Here is a 13,184-nt window from a genome sequence, read left to right on the forward strand (position 1 = left end):
TTATTTACCGTCATCATGGCAAAGATAAAATAAATCTGGTATTATGAATGAGTTATTAAAACTATTATGTTTAGAACTGTGTTGAAAAAAAAATTCTCTCCGTTAAACAGAAACTGGGGAAAAAAAATTATAATCTGACTTCAACTGTGTGTATGTATGTATGCATGTATATATGTGTATGCATGTATATATGTGTATGTATGTATGTATATATGTGTATGTATGTGTGTATGTATACTTGTGTATGTATGTATGTGTATATATATGTATGTATATACATGTATATCAAATTAAAATCCTGAATCAATATTGGAGTTACTTTTGCACGCTATAGGAAGGATGACACCATGGCTGAAGTCTTTCTTTTAGACAGGTAATGCTATGTTTTAAAACTATTTTAGTCATGCAAAGCTTATGTAGATTTAGTTGTTACAAATGGGTTATATGCACAGAAGTGTTGTTCAGCCACTGAAATCACCCGGTGAACGACTGATGGATGTGACTATTTTTAGTTTCATAAGGGACCTTTTACAGCATCAATAATGTAGATTTGTATTTAGTTTAACAACAAAACATCAGTAAATAATGCTATCCCACCTAGCCTGCTTTACTGAGGTGAAGTTATTTTTATATTCACATAGATTCATTTTTGAAAATAGACAACCTGTGATGTGCTCCCTATATTGCTTACCATGCTACTCTGAATATTCGGTCTGAAATAGCACGCAAGTATGCTTAGTAATAAGTGTAAATCCTGCACACCCCCGGCCAACCACTAAGCGGAGTCGCTTTAGCACAGCATGTGAGAGAGGGTTGTCTGCTGTCATTTTTAAGGTGCGTGCGTTCGTGTTTCAGAAGGCGTGGCTTTGGATTGTAGCGGAGGGAGTGTGTTTCAAAGATATTATGCTAACCGGTTAGCATTGTGGCAGATCACCTACTGCACCTTTAACTTTAGTTAATGTTATTTATGTTAAATAACATTAGTTTATATTAACTCTCAGCGCATTAACTGTGGACATTAAGTGTATACATTAACTAATAGACAATTATTCTGAAGTGCGACCACTGAATCAAATTCTGAATCACAAACCAAAAGCTGCAAGCCTCAGTCTATCACTACAGCAGTGAATGTTGTTTTGAAACGGCTCCACTGATTGGATCAGCGAATGAAATTGAACTTGTTGGACAGCAGCTCTATTGGGATTGTAAATGTGGTGTGATTGTGAGAGCTACTGAACTGACCCCGGTGCCGGACTCATTGGACAGCAGCGAGGAGCAGAGCGGAGCCTCAGACAGCAGCAGTTGTGTTGACGGGCCAGTCTGGGCGTCCTGATGCACTTTCTCCTTCAGGTGACTGATGAAGACGGAGCTGTCCTGCGGCGGCTGCCACTGTGGGTTCTTGATGGTGAAGTGCATCAGAGAGAGCTCCGTCTTCCCGTTCTCCGCCTGCTGGTACACCGAGGCCTCAGTCTGCCCTTCAGACATCCACTGAATCACAAAGATGAGGAGGAAGAAACAACAACACACTGCTTTATTGAGTTTCTACAGTAGCACTATGAAGCATTTTAACAGTATTTTATAAAATACTTGACAAACGTCTTGTTGCCTATCCAAGTTTTAGGAACAACAAATAATAACTTGATTTCTAGTTGATCATTTGATATCAGAAGTGGCTTATATGAAAGGCAATTGCCTCTAGATTATGCTTATTTTACCAAAATAAAATATGATCATGCCTTGATTTTTAATTGTTTAATTAGGACAGTAACGTCTGACTTTGCTTAGACAAAAGTCTTGTCACTAACAGAAATAATGTCCAGTATAGAATATAAAGTCATGGTGCAGTGGAAAAGGAATTTATATTGTGTATGACTCCCATGAGCTTGGAGGACTGCATCCATACATCTCTGCAAGGACTCAAATAACTTATTAATAAAGTCATCTGGAATGGCAAAGAAAGCGTTCTTGCAGGACTCCCAGAATTCATCAAGATTCTTTAAATTCATCTTCAGTGCCTCCTCCTTCATCTTACCCCAGACATGCTCAATAATGTTCATGTCTGGTGACTGGGCTGGACAATCCTTGAGCACTTTGATCTTCTTTGCTTTCAGGAACTTTGATGTGGAGGCTGAAGTATGAGGAACGCTATCCTGCTGAAGAATTGGCCCTCTCCTGTGGTTTGTAATGTAATGGGCAGCACAAATGTCTTGATACCTCAGGCTGTTGATGTTGCCATCCACTCTGCAGATCTCTCGCACGGCCCCATACTGAATGAAACCCAAAACCATGCTTTTTCCTTCAACAAACTTGACTGATTTCTGTGAAAATCTTGGGTCCATGCAGGTTCCAATAGGTCTTCTGCAGTATTTGTGATGATTAGGATGCAGTTCAACGAATGATTCACGAAAATCTACCTTCTGCCACTTTGCCAAATGATCAACTAGAAGTCAAGTTATTATTTGTTGCTCTTACAACTGGAATCGACGACAAGACTTTTGTCAGGTGGTGTATTAGTAATTATATATATATATATATATATATATATATATATATATATATATATATATATATATATATATATATATATATATATATATATACATATATATATATATATATATATATATATATATATATATATATACATATATATATATATACATATATATATATATATATATATACATATATATATATATATATATATATATATATATATATATATATATATATATATATATATATATATATATATATATATATATATATATATATATACATACATATTTATTTATTATTTTTTCATTATTTTTTATTATTTCAGAGATGGGTTGCAGGTGGAAGGGCATTCGCTGCCTAAGACATATGCTGGATAAGTTGGCAGTTCATTACACTGTGGCAACCCCGGATTAATAAAGGGACTAAGCTGAAAAAAATATGAATATATATATATATATATTTCTAAGTGACTATAGTCAACAATTTGTGGTGCATTTAAACAAAACTATATCCATTAAAATAAGAGTTTGGTCACTGAACATCTTTAGGAATAGAAAGATAATACATTTAAATTTAGACGAGTTGTTGCTAAAACAAATTTCAAATAAATGTTATATTTTTATGTTTCTCTTTATTTTTCCTGTTTATTACAATTGTATTTAATATCCCCCTCCCTCATATTCATTTGAGTGTACCAACTTTTGGACTCTGATCTTGTTTTTTTTTGTTAGATTAGTTCCAGTTTTGGCTTTGGTACTGAATAATCTAATCTATATGCACAAATATATTATTGTAAAGCATCCTATAGAAAATATATATTTATACAAATGTATATAAATGCAGAATGCTTCAGAGTGTTTGTCATTAATGAAACTAAAAACACTTTGTTGTTTTGTGTCTGCATGTACCTGTGGGTTTCCGTGCCTCCTGATGTCCATCTGTGCGAATGAGCAAATGTCTCCGACTCCTGCCACGTCCACAGTAAAGTTGCGGAAGAAGTCGATGATCTCCAAAGATTTGCTCCTCAGAGGGAAGATGAGGATGAAGGGGGTGATGATGGGACTGAGCAGCTCCTCCAAGATGAAGACCTGCAGGACACACAGACACTTAAACCACAACATCCACACAGAAGATCAACAGGTATGCAAAAAATCACACACTGTGAAAAAACAACAGCCGCACAACGTGTTATTTCATCCTTCAAATAACTAACTCTTTTTTTTTTTTAGTGCTCAGATTTTCTTGTGTATTTTATATCTGTCTGTATTATAATGCTAAAATATTGACCTTATTCTTCAATGCGGAAGTGCGCTCACTTTTGTAATTGTTTTAGAACTTCCGATTCAGTTGCCTATGGGAGAAATTACTAAGAATAATAAGCGGCAGAAAACCGTCTGCTCTACAAACAATTGTTTGCATGACTATACAGACAAAGTAGAATCCTATAATAAGAAAATCTCAGTTTGCAACATCAAGCAGCAAAACGAGCTGTTTTTGATGTCTAAAAATGAATGGAAGTGAATGAGACTGGAAGTCTTGAGCCAAAATTATTCAAATGGCCGTGCCTGCTCGTAAGCGGAGAATAAGGACTATATTTGGGTAACACTTTAGTTAATGTATTTACTAACATGAACCAACAATAAACAAATAAATATTTATAATATATATGTGTAATATAATATATTATATATAATATGCCTCATTTTATTATTATCTTATTTATCTTTATAAATTTTAAATAGCGATGAGTGGCGCAGTAGGTAGTGCTGTTGCCTCACAGCAAAAAGGTTGCTGGTTCGAGCCTTGGCTGGGTCAGTTGGCGTTTCTGTGTGGAGTTTGCATACTAGTAGCCTGTATTTGATCCAAATATTTTAAAACTATTATCAGAAATTGTATATTTATTTAATATAACCATGTTATGCTTATATTTCAGCATCATGATGATCACATGACCCTTCAGAAATTATTCTGTTTAATTTGTCCTCAAAAAATATATTTTTAAAATCATTATCATTATTTTAGTTAATTCTTTTAAAAACATTTCCCAAGTGCTGTTTAATGAATAAAAAAATTTTTTTGTTCTACCTATCCATCCATCTGTCCGTCCGTCCGTCCGTCTGTCTAAAATTGTGCCTCATTCTATTCCTTTACAAGTTAAATAAATGTGTGATACTCTATATAATTTATCTTTTTATGTAATTATCAATTTAATAGGATTTATGTTTATATAAATAGGTAGCATTTATTTAAATAAGTATCATTTATTTCAGAGATGCCCAAAGTAGGGCCTGCAGGCCAAAGTTGGCCTATGGTAACCTTTGATTTGGCCCGCCATCCCATCTGAGAAGAATTAATCGAAGGTTGCGGCAAATGCCTTCAACAGACATCACCAGTTTAAAGTAACCTTTTGTTTCTTTGTTTAATTGTTGATCTACAAGAAAGTCAACTGAAATGTTTCAATTAAATATTGTGCATGAATCAGACTTTTAAAAATGTAAACACTGTCGAAGATAGAGGACAATACACAAGACATCGACGAGCAGATCAAGGTAAAAGCAGGTTCGGCTTGACTCTTGTATTTAGCATTGAACAAAACGTAAAATGATTGAAGTATTTTTTCCTAGTTATTTTTCAATATTAATAAATTAGGTAAGTTACCATGGCAGCTTTAATGTAATAGTTTGGTATATTTACCTTCGGCCCACCCCCCCTTAATCAAATTTGGTTTTTGACCCTTCATAAGAAAAAGTTTAGGCACCTCTGAATTATTTGATAAAAAATTATATTACAAAAGTATTATCAGAGGCGGTGCAGTGGGTAGCACTGTCGTCACACAGCAAGAAAGTCGCTGGTTTGAGCCTCGGCTGGGTCAGTTGGCATCTCTGTGTGGAGTATGCATGTTCTCCTTGTGGGTTTCCTCCGGGTGCTCCGGTTTCCCCCACAAGTCCAAAGACATGTAGTATAGGTGATTTGGGTAAGCTAAATTGTCTTAAGCTTGGGTAAGCTAAATAAAAATAACAACAACAATCAATGGCTAATAAAGGTGATGCAGCTCTGACCGCTTTATACTGGAAAAGCTGTGCCATCTCATCGCGGGTCTCGCTCTTGTTGGCGCTGCCCTTCCAGTGGTCGGGCATGTAGTGAATGTGTGCCAGGACACACTGAAGCAGCTGTTCAGGACACCACACCATATGTTCATCAGGAATAAAAGACCTGTAGGAGAAGCAGAACACTGTGCTGTGAGTTTAATAAGGTCAGCTCAACACACCATACAGCACTTCCCTGACCTGAGGCATGCTGGGGGAAAAAAGAGCTGTATTTGCTTTTAACTCACGTAGGTTTGGACTAATGTGTATGATGTCAAAGTGCACTGCGCGGATGATTTCAGACATCAACTCTGCTCTAAAACATAGCAAAGGGCCTTATTGTCTACATAGGGAGCATCTTTAGACAACAGAGCCTGATTTTTAACGCTTTAAATAGGCAGGAACAATTAGAAATTGAATGAAATGATTTTATAATAATGTTGTTATTGAGTAGTAAAATTAGATGCGTCACGGATCACAGTTGATCCATGATTCGTATCGATCACAACCCATAGTTCGGAACAAACATGACATGGATTTCTACGTTTTTTAACTTTAAATTTGTAACGATTGCAGAGAGGATAACCTCTTTTGTCATTCAAATCACATGTATGAAAGCATTTAGGCTTTCCTGTAAAACATAATGATGATGAAGAAGTTGTGGTGGGTTATTCAGGATGTGGTGGGTTTATATATATATAAATTGTATTATTAATAAAAAAAACATCATGAAAAAATATAAAGTAAAAACAGATTTAATACATGTAATTATTATTTTATTTGTTTTAATTATTATTATTAATTTTGATAGTATCTTTAAGTATAAATCCAGAAAATGGCGAGAGAAAGCAGAGAATTAATAAAAGCAAATGATCAATTTAATGAAACTATAATAACTAAACTGAAATAGACCAGAAATAAAGGTTTTACATAAAAAGTGAAGGAAATTTTATGTAAACTAAATATATATATATATATATATATATATATATATATATATATATATATATATATATATATATATATATACAGTTGAAGTCAGAATTATTAGCCCCTCTGAATTATTAACCCCCTATTTATTTTTTCCCCAATTTCTGGTTTAACGGAGAGAGGATTTTTCAACACAGTTCTAAACATAATAGTTTTAATAACTCATTCATAACAACTGATTTATTTTATCTTTGCCATGATGACAGTAAATAATATTTGACTAGATATTTTTTAAGAAACTTCTATACAGCTTAAAGTGACATTTAAAGTCTTAACTAGGTTAATTAGTTTAACTAGGCAGGTTAGGGTAATTAGGCAAGTTATTGTATAATGATGGTTTGTTCAGTAGACTATTGAAAAAAATATAACTTAAAGGGGTAATAATTTTGACCTTAAAATGGCTTTTATAAATTTTGAAACTGCTTTTATTCTTGCCGAAATAAAACAAATAAGACTTTCTCCAGAAGAAAAAATATTATCAGACATACTGTTAAAATTTCCTTGCTCTGTCAACATAATTTGGGAAATATTTAAAAAAGAAAAGAATTCAAAGGGGGCTAATAATTCTGACTTCAACTGTATATATTAGGATTGGGCTGATAAACGATATTATATCGAATCACGATAAAATTTATGTCAATAACAATGATAAGCTCTGGACTTTTTTACTCTATATTGATCTAAGAGCCAATCACAAAGCAGAAATGCGCAACAATGGGAATCTAAAAGTGTGTTGATATTAGAGATGTACCAAACCACCGAAAATATGTTATGCCATTTAATGGACCCTCTAATGTTTGTGGCTTCAGTCATTGTTGGGATACTCTTTTAAATTTGGAAGCATTAACAACTTATATCGAAATATATATCACTATCGTTCAATATGGTGAATAAATATATCGCCCAGCCCTGATATCTATATATAAATATATCTATATCTATATCTATATCTATATATATATATATATATATATATATATATATATATATATATATATATATATATATATATATATACGGAGGACATATATAATGGAGGATAATAATTCTGACTTCAACTGTATATAGAAAATGTAAACATATAAGTAAATATAATATAAATATTTAAAAATATGACACATTTATAACTGAATTTTTGTTAAAAACAAAATGTTATAATGCTGCTATAGAATTACCCATTCATTAAGAGTAATTAACCAATGTGTACCATAAATATTAAAGCTCCTAAACCAATAAAGCTGAGCTCATACCTGGTGACAGTGATGATGACCCCCAGCACAGTGATGGCCGTCAGGATGTGTTGAACGGTTAGCACATCTTCATCGTACACCGTCAGAGCGATGAGCACCGCCAGCACCGAGCCCGAAAAGAAAGCCACGTTTTTGGCCAGCACCGCCAACAGAGGAGACACGAATGCATTCATGTACTTAGCAGCGGGCTTATACCCACGACCCAGCCTGCCCTGCAGCTCGTGGTCCAGCTCGTTGAAATGCCGTAGATAAAGACGTCCATACAGGGACCAACGATGAGCCCCCAAACTCCCCGGCTCACGCTTGATCACTTCTGCATAGCTAAAAAATGCGTATAACACCTGCCAGACTAATACAAACGGGCAGAGCAGCAGATTGACCAGTCCAGTCAGCAGAATAACCCGACTGAGCTGCTTGGCCAGATCGTGTCGGTTCGCGGCCCGCTTGTATTTGGGATGCAGGCTCCATTTGTTCTGGAAAAGAGACAACGGGCCCCAGAAGAGGATGAGCTCGAAGTTGTATTTGAGGCCCTGCGTGAGGAAGATGACGTCACCTATGAAGGGCACTCGGAGCCTGACAGGCAGTAGAGATTTGTTGATCATGGCCACAGTGTAGTTCTTGAAGCGCAGGATGCGGTGGTAAATGTCCAGTTCGGAGAGTTCGCGCTTCTGGACGCACATGGGATGCTCGCGCTGGAGGAGGATCAGACGGTTCTGAACTTCCTGCCATGTGAAGTTGCACAACTCGTCCTGATTAAGAAAAAATAAATAAGAAAAAAACAGGGTGTTTAATTAAACAGAAGAATGAAATACATTTTAGTTTAACTCTGTTTTATTATGAATATTATTATTTATGCATATTAGTCAGTTACAGTATCATATATAAAGGATCAGTAACGCACCAATTGTTCCAATATATCAGCAGAAAACTAAATGAGTTCACATTTTCCTCCTCTCTGAATCAAACAGTTCAATTATATATTTTTGCATCAAAAACAATATTAAAAATACAAATAAAAATATCTATAATAATAAAAATAATAAGAAGAATAATAAAATTAACACATATTGGGCCATAACAGCAATACAGAAAAATATATAAATATAAATATGCAAAAGGTAAAGCAGTAAAAAATAAATAAATTATATTTAGTATTAAAGGCATACAGTGCATCCGGAAAGTACTCATAGCGCTTCACTTTTTCCACATTTTTTATGTTACAGCCTTATTCCAAAATTGATTAATTTATTTCCTCCAAATTCTCCACACAATACCCCATAATCACAATGTGAAAAAATATATTTTTTTAAATTGTTGCAAATTTATTAAAAATAAAAAAATAACCTAAAAAAAATAAAATAAAAAATCACATGTACAGAAGTATTCACAGCCTTTGCTCAATACTTTGTTGTTGCACCTTTGGCAGCAATTACAGCCTCAAGTCTTTTTAAATTCCTTTTTGCAGTACCTCTCAAGCTCTATCAGCTTGGATGGGAAGCGACGGTGTACAGCCATTTTCAGATCTCTCCAGAAATGTTCAATAAGATTTAGCTCTGGGCTTTGGCTGGGCCACTCAAGGACATTCACAAAGTTATTGTGGAGTCACTCACTGATATTTTGGCGGTGTGCTTTGGGTCATTCCCCAGCTGGAAGATGAACCGTCGCCCCAGTCTGAGGTCAAGAGCACTCTGAAGCAGGTTTTCATTCAGGACATCTCTGTACATTGCTGCATTCATCTTTCCCTATATTCTGACTAGTCTTCCAGTTCCTGCTGCTGAAAAACATCCCCACAGCATGATGCTGCCACCCCCATGCTTCACTGTAGGGATGGTATTAGCCTGGTGATGAGCGGAGCCTGGTTTTCTCCAAATGTAACGCCTGGCATTCACTCCAAGGAGTTCAGTTTTAGTCTCATCAAACCAGAGAATTTTGTTTCCAGCTCTAGGAAGAGTCCTGGTGGTTCCAAACATATTCCACTTACAAATAATGTAGGCCGCTGTGCTCACTGGAACTTTCAGAGCAGCAAAAATTTTTCTGTAACCTTCCCCAGTCTTGTGTCTCAAGACAATCCTGTCTCGGATGTCTACAAACCATTCCTTTGTCTTCATGCTTGGTTTGTGCTTTGACATGCACCGTTAACCATGGGACCTTATATAGTCAGGTGTATGCCTTTTCAAATCATGTCCAATCAACTGAATTTACCACAGATGAACTCCAATTAAGCTGCTGAAACATCTCAAGAATGATCAGTGGAAACAGAATGTACCTGAGCTCAATTTAGAGCTTCACGGCAAAGCCTGTGAATAATTATGTACAAGTGATTTTTCAGGTTTTTTAAATTTGAATAAATTTGCAACAATTTCAAAAAATATTTTTTCACATTGTCATTATGGGGTATTGTGTGTAGAATGTTGAGGAAATAAATGAATTTAATACTTTTTGGAATAAGGCTGTAACAAAGAAATGTGGAAAAAGTGAAGCGCTATGAATACTTTCCAGATGCACTGTAATGACAATGCTTTGAGTTTCTTTTTATCCGTTGAACACAAAAGCAGATATCTTGAAGAATGTTGCCAACTTTTGTACTATTTTTGTATTGTTTTATGTACTATGGAGGTCAGGTTTTCAGCTTTCTTCAAAATATCTTCTTTGGTGTTCAACAGAAGAAATACAACTCATAAAGGTTTGGAACCACTTGAGGTTAAGTAAATAGTGAGTACATTTTAATTTTGGATTGAACCATCCCTTTAATATGTAGGCATCTAGGCCCACATGGAGTCTGTGCCTTCCACAGATCCTTACAGGACTTATTCTTACGGGACAAATGTGTGTATACATATTCAGTTTTTTATATTTAATTAATACTGTAGAAGTGTTTTTGCACATCCCATGGCCATTTTAAATTACATCAAAAGTTCTAAAAGAAAAAAAAGAAGAAGTACTTTAAACTCATGTAATGAACACATCTTTTACCATCTGTATTTTTAGTGCTTTGATATAAAACTGCCGGATCTCCCAATAGCTGAGGACATTACAGATCACCTTCACCAGCCTATACACCCAGAAAATGGCCGCCATTATCAAGAGAAAGATGATCCAGCTGTTTCCTTGAATCCTGATGAAGAGAGAAAGATCATCATTATTTAGAACAGCAGGTGATTCTAAGATTGTTCAAGGGCATGTGATAATAACCAAAAAAATTAATTAGTGTATATAATTTATTAATTTGTTCAGTTGATTATGATAATTAAACAACATTTTGATGAGGGTGTTTTTGTGCTGAAAGCTTGGTTGGTTTATCCCTGTCATGTATACATAAATATAACAGTAAAACAGCCAGTAGGTGGCGACAAATCCCGGTTTTAATTGGTGTTTTTGCTGAATCGTTCATTGAAATGATTCATTTAAAAACAAATTCAAATAAAATCCGACTACAATCTGTCTGAAATGTAACCTCTTGTTTGTTGTGCTGCTCTTGATATTTACCTTTGTGATCAAGCTCACATGCTGATATTTGGGAAAACAACACTTGTGTGATATTACTGAACTATATTATATTTTAAAAAAAGAAGAATATTTTTAGCTTGATGATGCTATTCACTGAGAATGCTTTTGAACTCTCAAGATGTGGTTTTGTCTACACAGTGAGTGAGAGTCGATAAAATCAGGTAGAACTTTAAATAGGAGTAAAAGTATATAAAAAGAGACCAGAATATCTCAGAAACTTAATTTATGAAAATAGCAGCCATCCAAATAGCCCAATAAATGTAGGGCAACCAACACAGCAACAGCCTGCTGGGGAGAGAGTTTTGCATGCAAACAGAATGCATTTATTTTAGAGCTGTCAAATGATTAATCACATACAAAAAAAAGTTTGTATTTACATAATGTGTGTATACTCATTCATTTATTCATTTTCTCTTCCGCTTAGTTCCTTTATTAGCAGCGGAATGAACCGCCTGTATACTCAGTGTATAAATAAATAAAACATACAAAATTTAAAAAAAAAATGTTCTTCAGATTGTAACTATGCAGTTTATTTATAAGGATAGTGCCTATTTAAAATATTTATCATTTCGGAGATCGGCAGCCATCACAGTCATATTGAGCAGAGCAAAGACAGTTGCGCCACAAGATGGCGACAGAGACCGCATAATAAGTGCTTAGGGAAGAAATTTTTGTATTTCAAACTACAGCTGATCAAATCATTATAAATCAGGTAAGTGAATTTCTCAGTCGATCTGTCTCATTTGTATGTTGTAGTGCTGTACTTATACCATAGTAATCTGCTAGTGTTTGCTTTGCTTTGACTTTTTTCTGAGTTAATTATTGTGATTTCCCGATGCTACAGAGAAATAGTAGGAAATCTCCGTAGACTGATGGCATTTCATGCTGTTCAGCCTTATAATCTTAAAATGTCAGCAAAATCACCTGTTTTGTCATCACTTTAGACATTACGCTACAGAATCATTCAATCAATAGCTCTAAAGTGACGTTGGTGAATTAGTAAAAAAATTCTAATGTTTGATGTTGACAAAGTATTTTTATTAAAGAAAGTTAATTAAAAACGACAATAAAGATTCTTGTAATGTCACAAATAAATTTGAATAAATGTTTCTTTATTCTTTCTATTAAGTAAAAACTGGCAAAAATGTACTACAATGTACAACAAATTTTTTTAAACATTGATAATAATAATAATACACACAGGTTGGTCCTCCGTACATTAGAATGGCTTCTGTTGTATCATGCAACACTGAAAAATCTGCATTACATAACAGGAATAAATTACATTTTATAATATATTAATCAATCATACACTTATTTACATTTTGTGTGTGTGTGAGTGTGTGTATATATATATATATATATATATATATATATATATATATATATATATATATATATATATATATATATATATATATATATATATATATATATATATATATATATATATATATATATATATATATATATACACACACACACACACACACACACACACACACACAATATTTTCTAGCTAATAAAATGGGGGGGGGGGGTGTTTAAACACTGGTGTAGCTCATTTATCCAAATGCAAAATATATTTAGAAAATAATATGACCGACAGAATGTTTACCAAGTCTTAATTACTAGATGAAAGCACAAGCTGTTCCTGAATGATTCTCATTTCTCCTAAAGTGAGTCAACTGTGATATTAATATGTTTATGTCGTGTATCTGAATCTGTCAACAACATTTCCTCACTATTAAAGCATAAACTGTCTTTACATAAAAACTTCCTAAAAAAAGCTAAATTGCTAACATCACTCTGTATCTATTTAAAACCTACGAGCGATGTGTAATACACAGTT

General features: G+C 34.2%; 1 protein-coding gene across 1 annotated transcript in view; it reads right to left on the reverse strand.

Annotated features, from left to right (window-relative positions):
• The window catches only part of atg9b (autophagy related 9B), a 30,779-nt gene that overhangs the window by 11,263 nt on the left and 6,332 nt on the right, over positions 1 to 13,184 (reverse strand). Inside the window, exons 6-10 of the mRNA XM_056450459.1 lie at positions 10,799 to 10,940; positions 7,826 to 8,574; positions 5,559 to 5,712; positions 3,408 to 3,587; positions 1,243 to 1,488 (exon numbers count right to left, since the gene is read on the reverse strand). Of these exons, the coding sequence (XP_056306434.1) occupies positions 1,243 to 1,488; positions 3,408 to 3,587; positions 5,559 to 5,712; positions 7,826 to 8,574; positions 10,799 to 10,940 (1,471 nt within the window). The remainder of the gene's footprint in view (positions 1 to 1,242; positions 1,489 to 3,407; positions 3,588 to 5,558; positions 5,713 to 7,825; positions 8,575 to 10,798; positions 10,941 to 13,184) is intronic.

This window comes from Danio aesculapii, chromosome 24 (genome assembly GCF_903798145.1).
Source record: "Danio aesculapii chromosome 24, fDanAes4.1, whole genome shotgun sequence".
Classification (NCBI taxonomy): domain Eukaryota; kingdom Metazoa; phylum Chordata; class Actinopteri; order Cypriniformes; family Danionidae; genus Danio; species Danio aesculapii.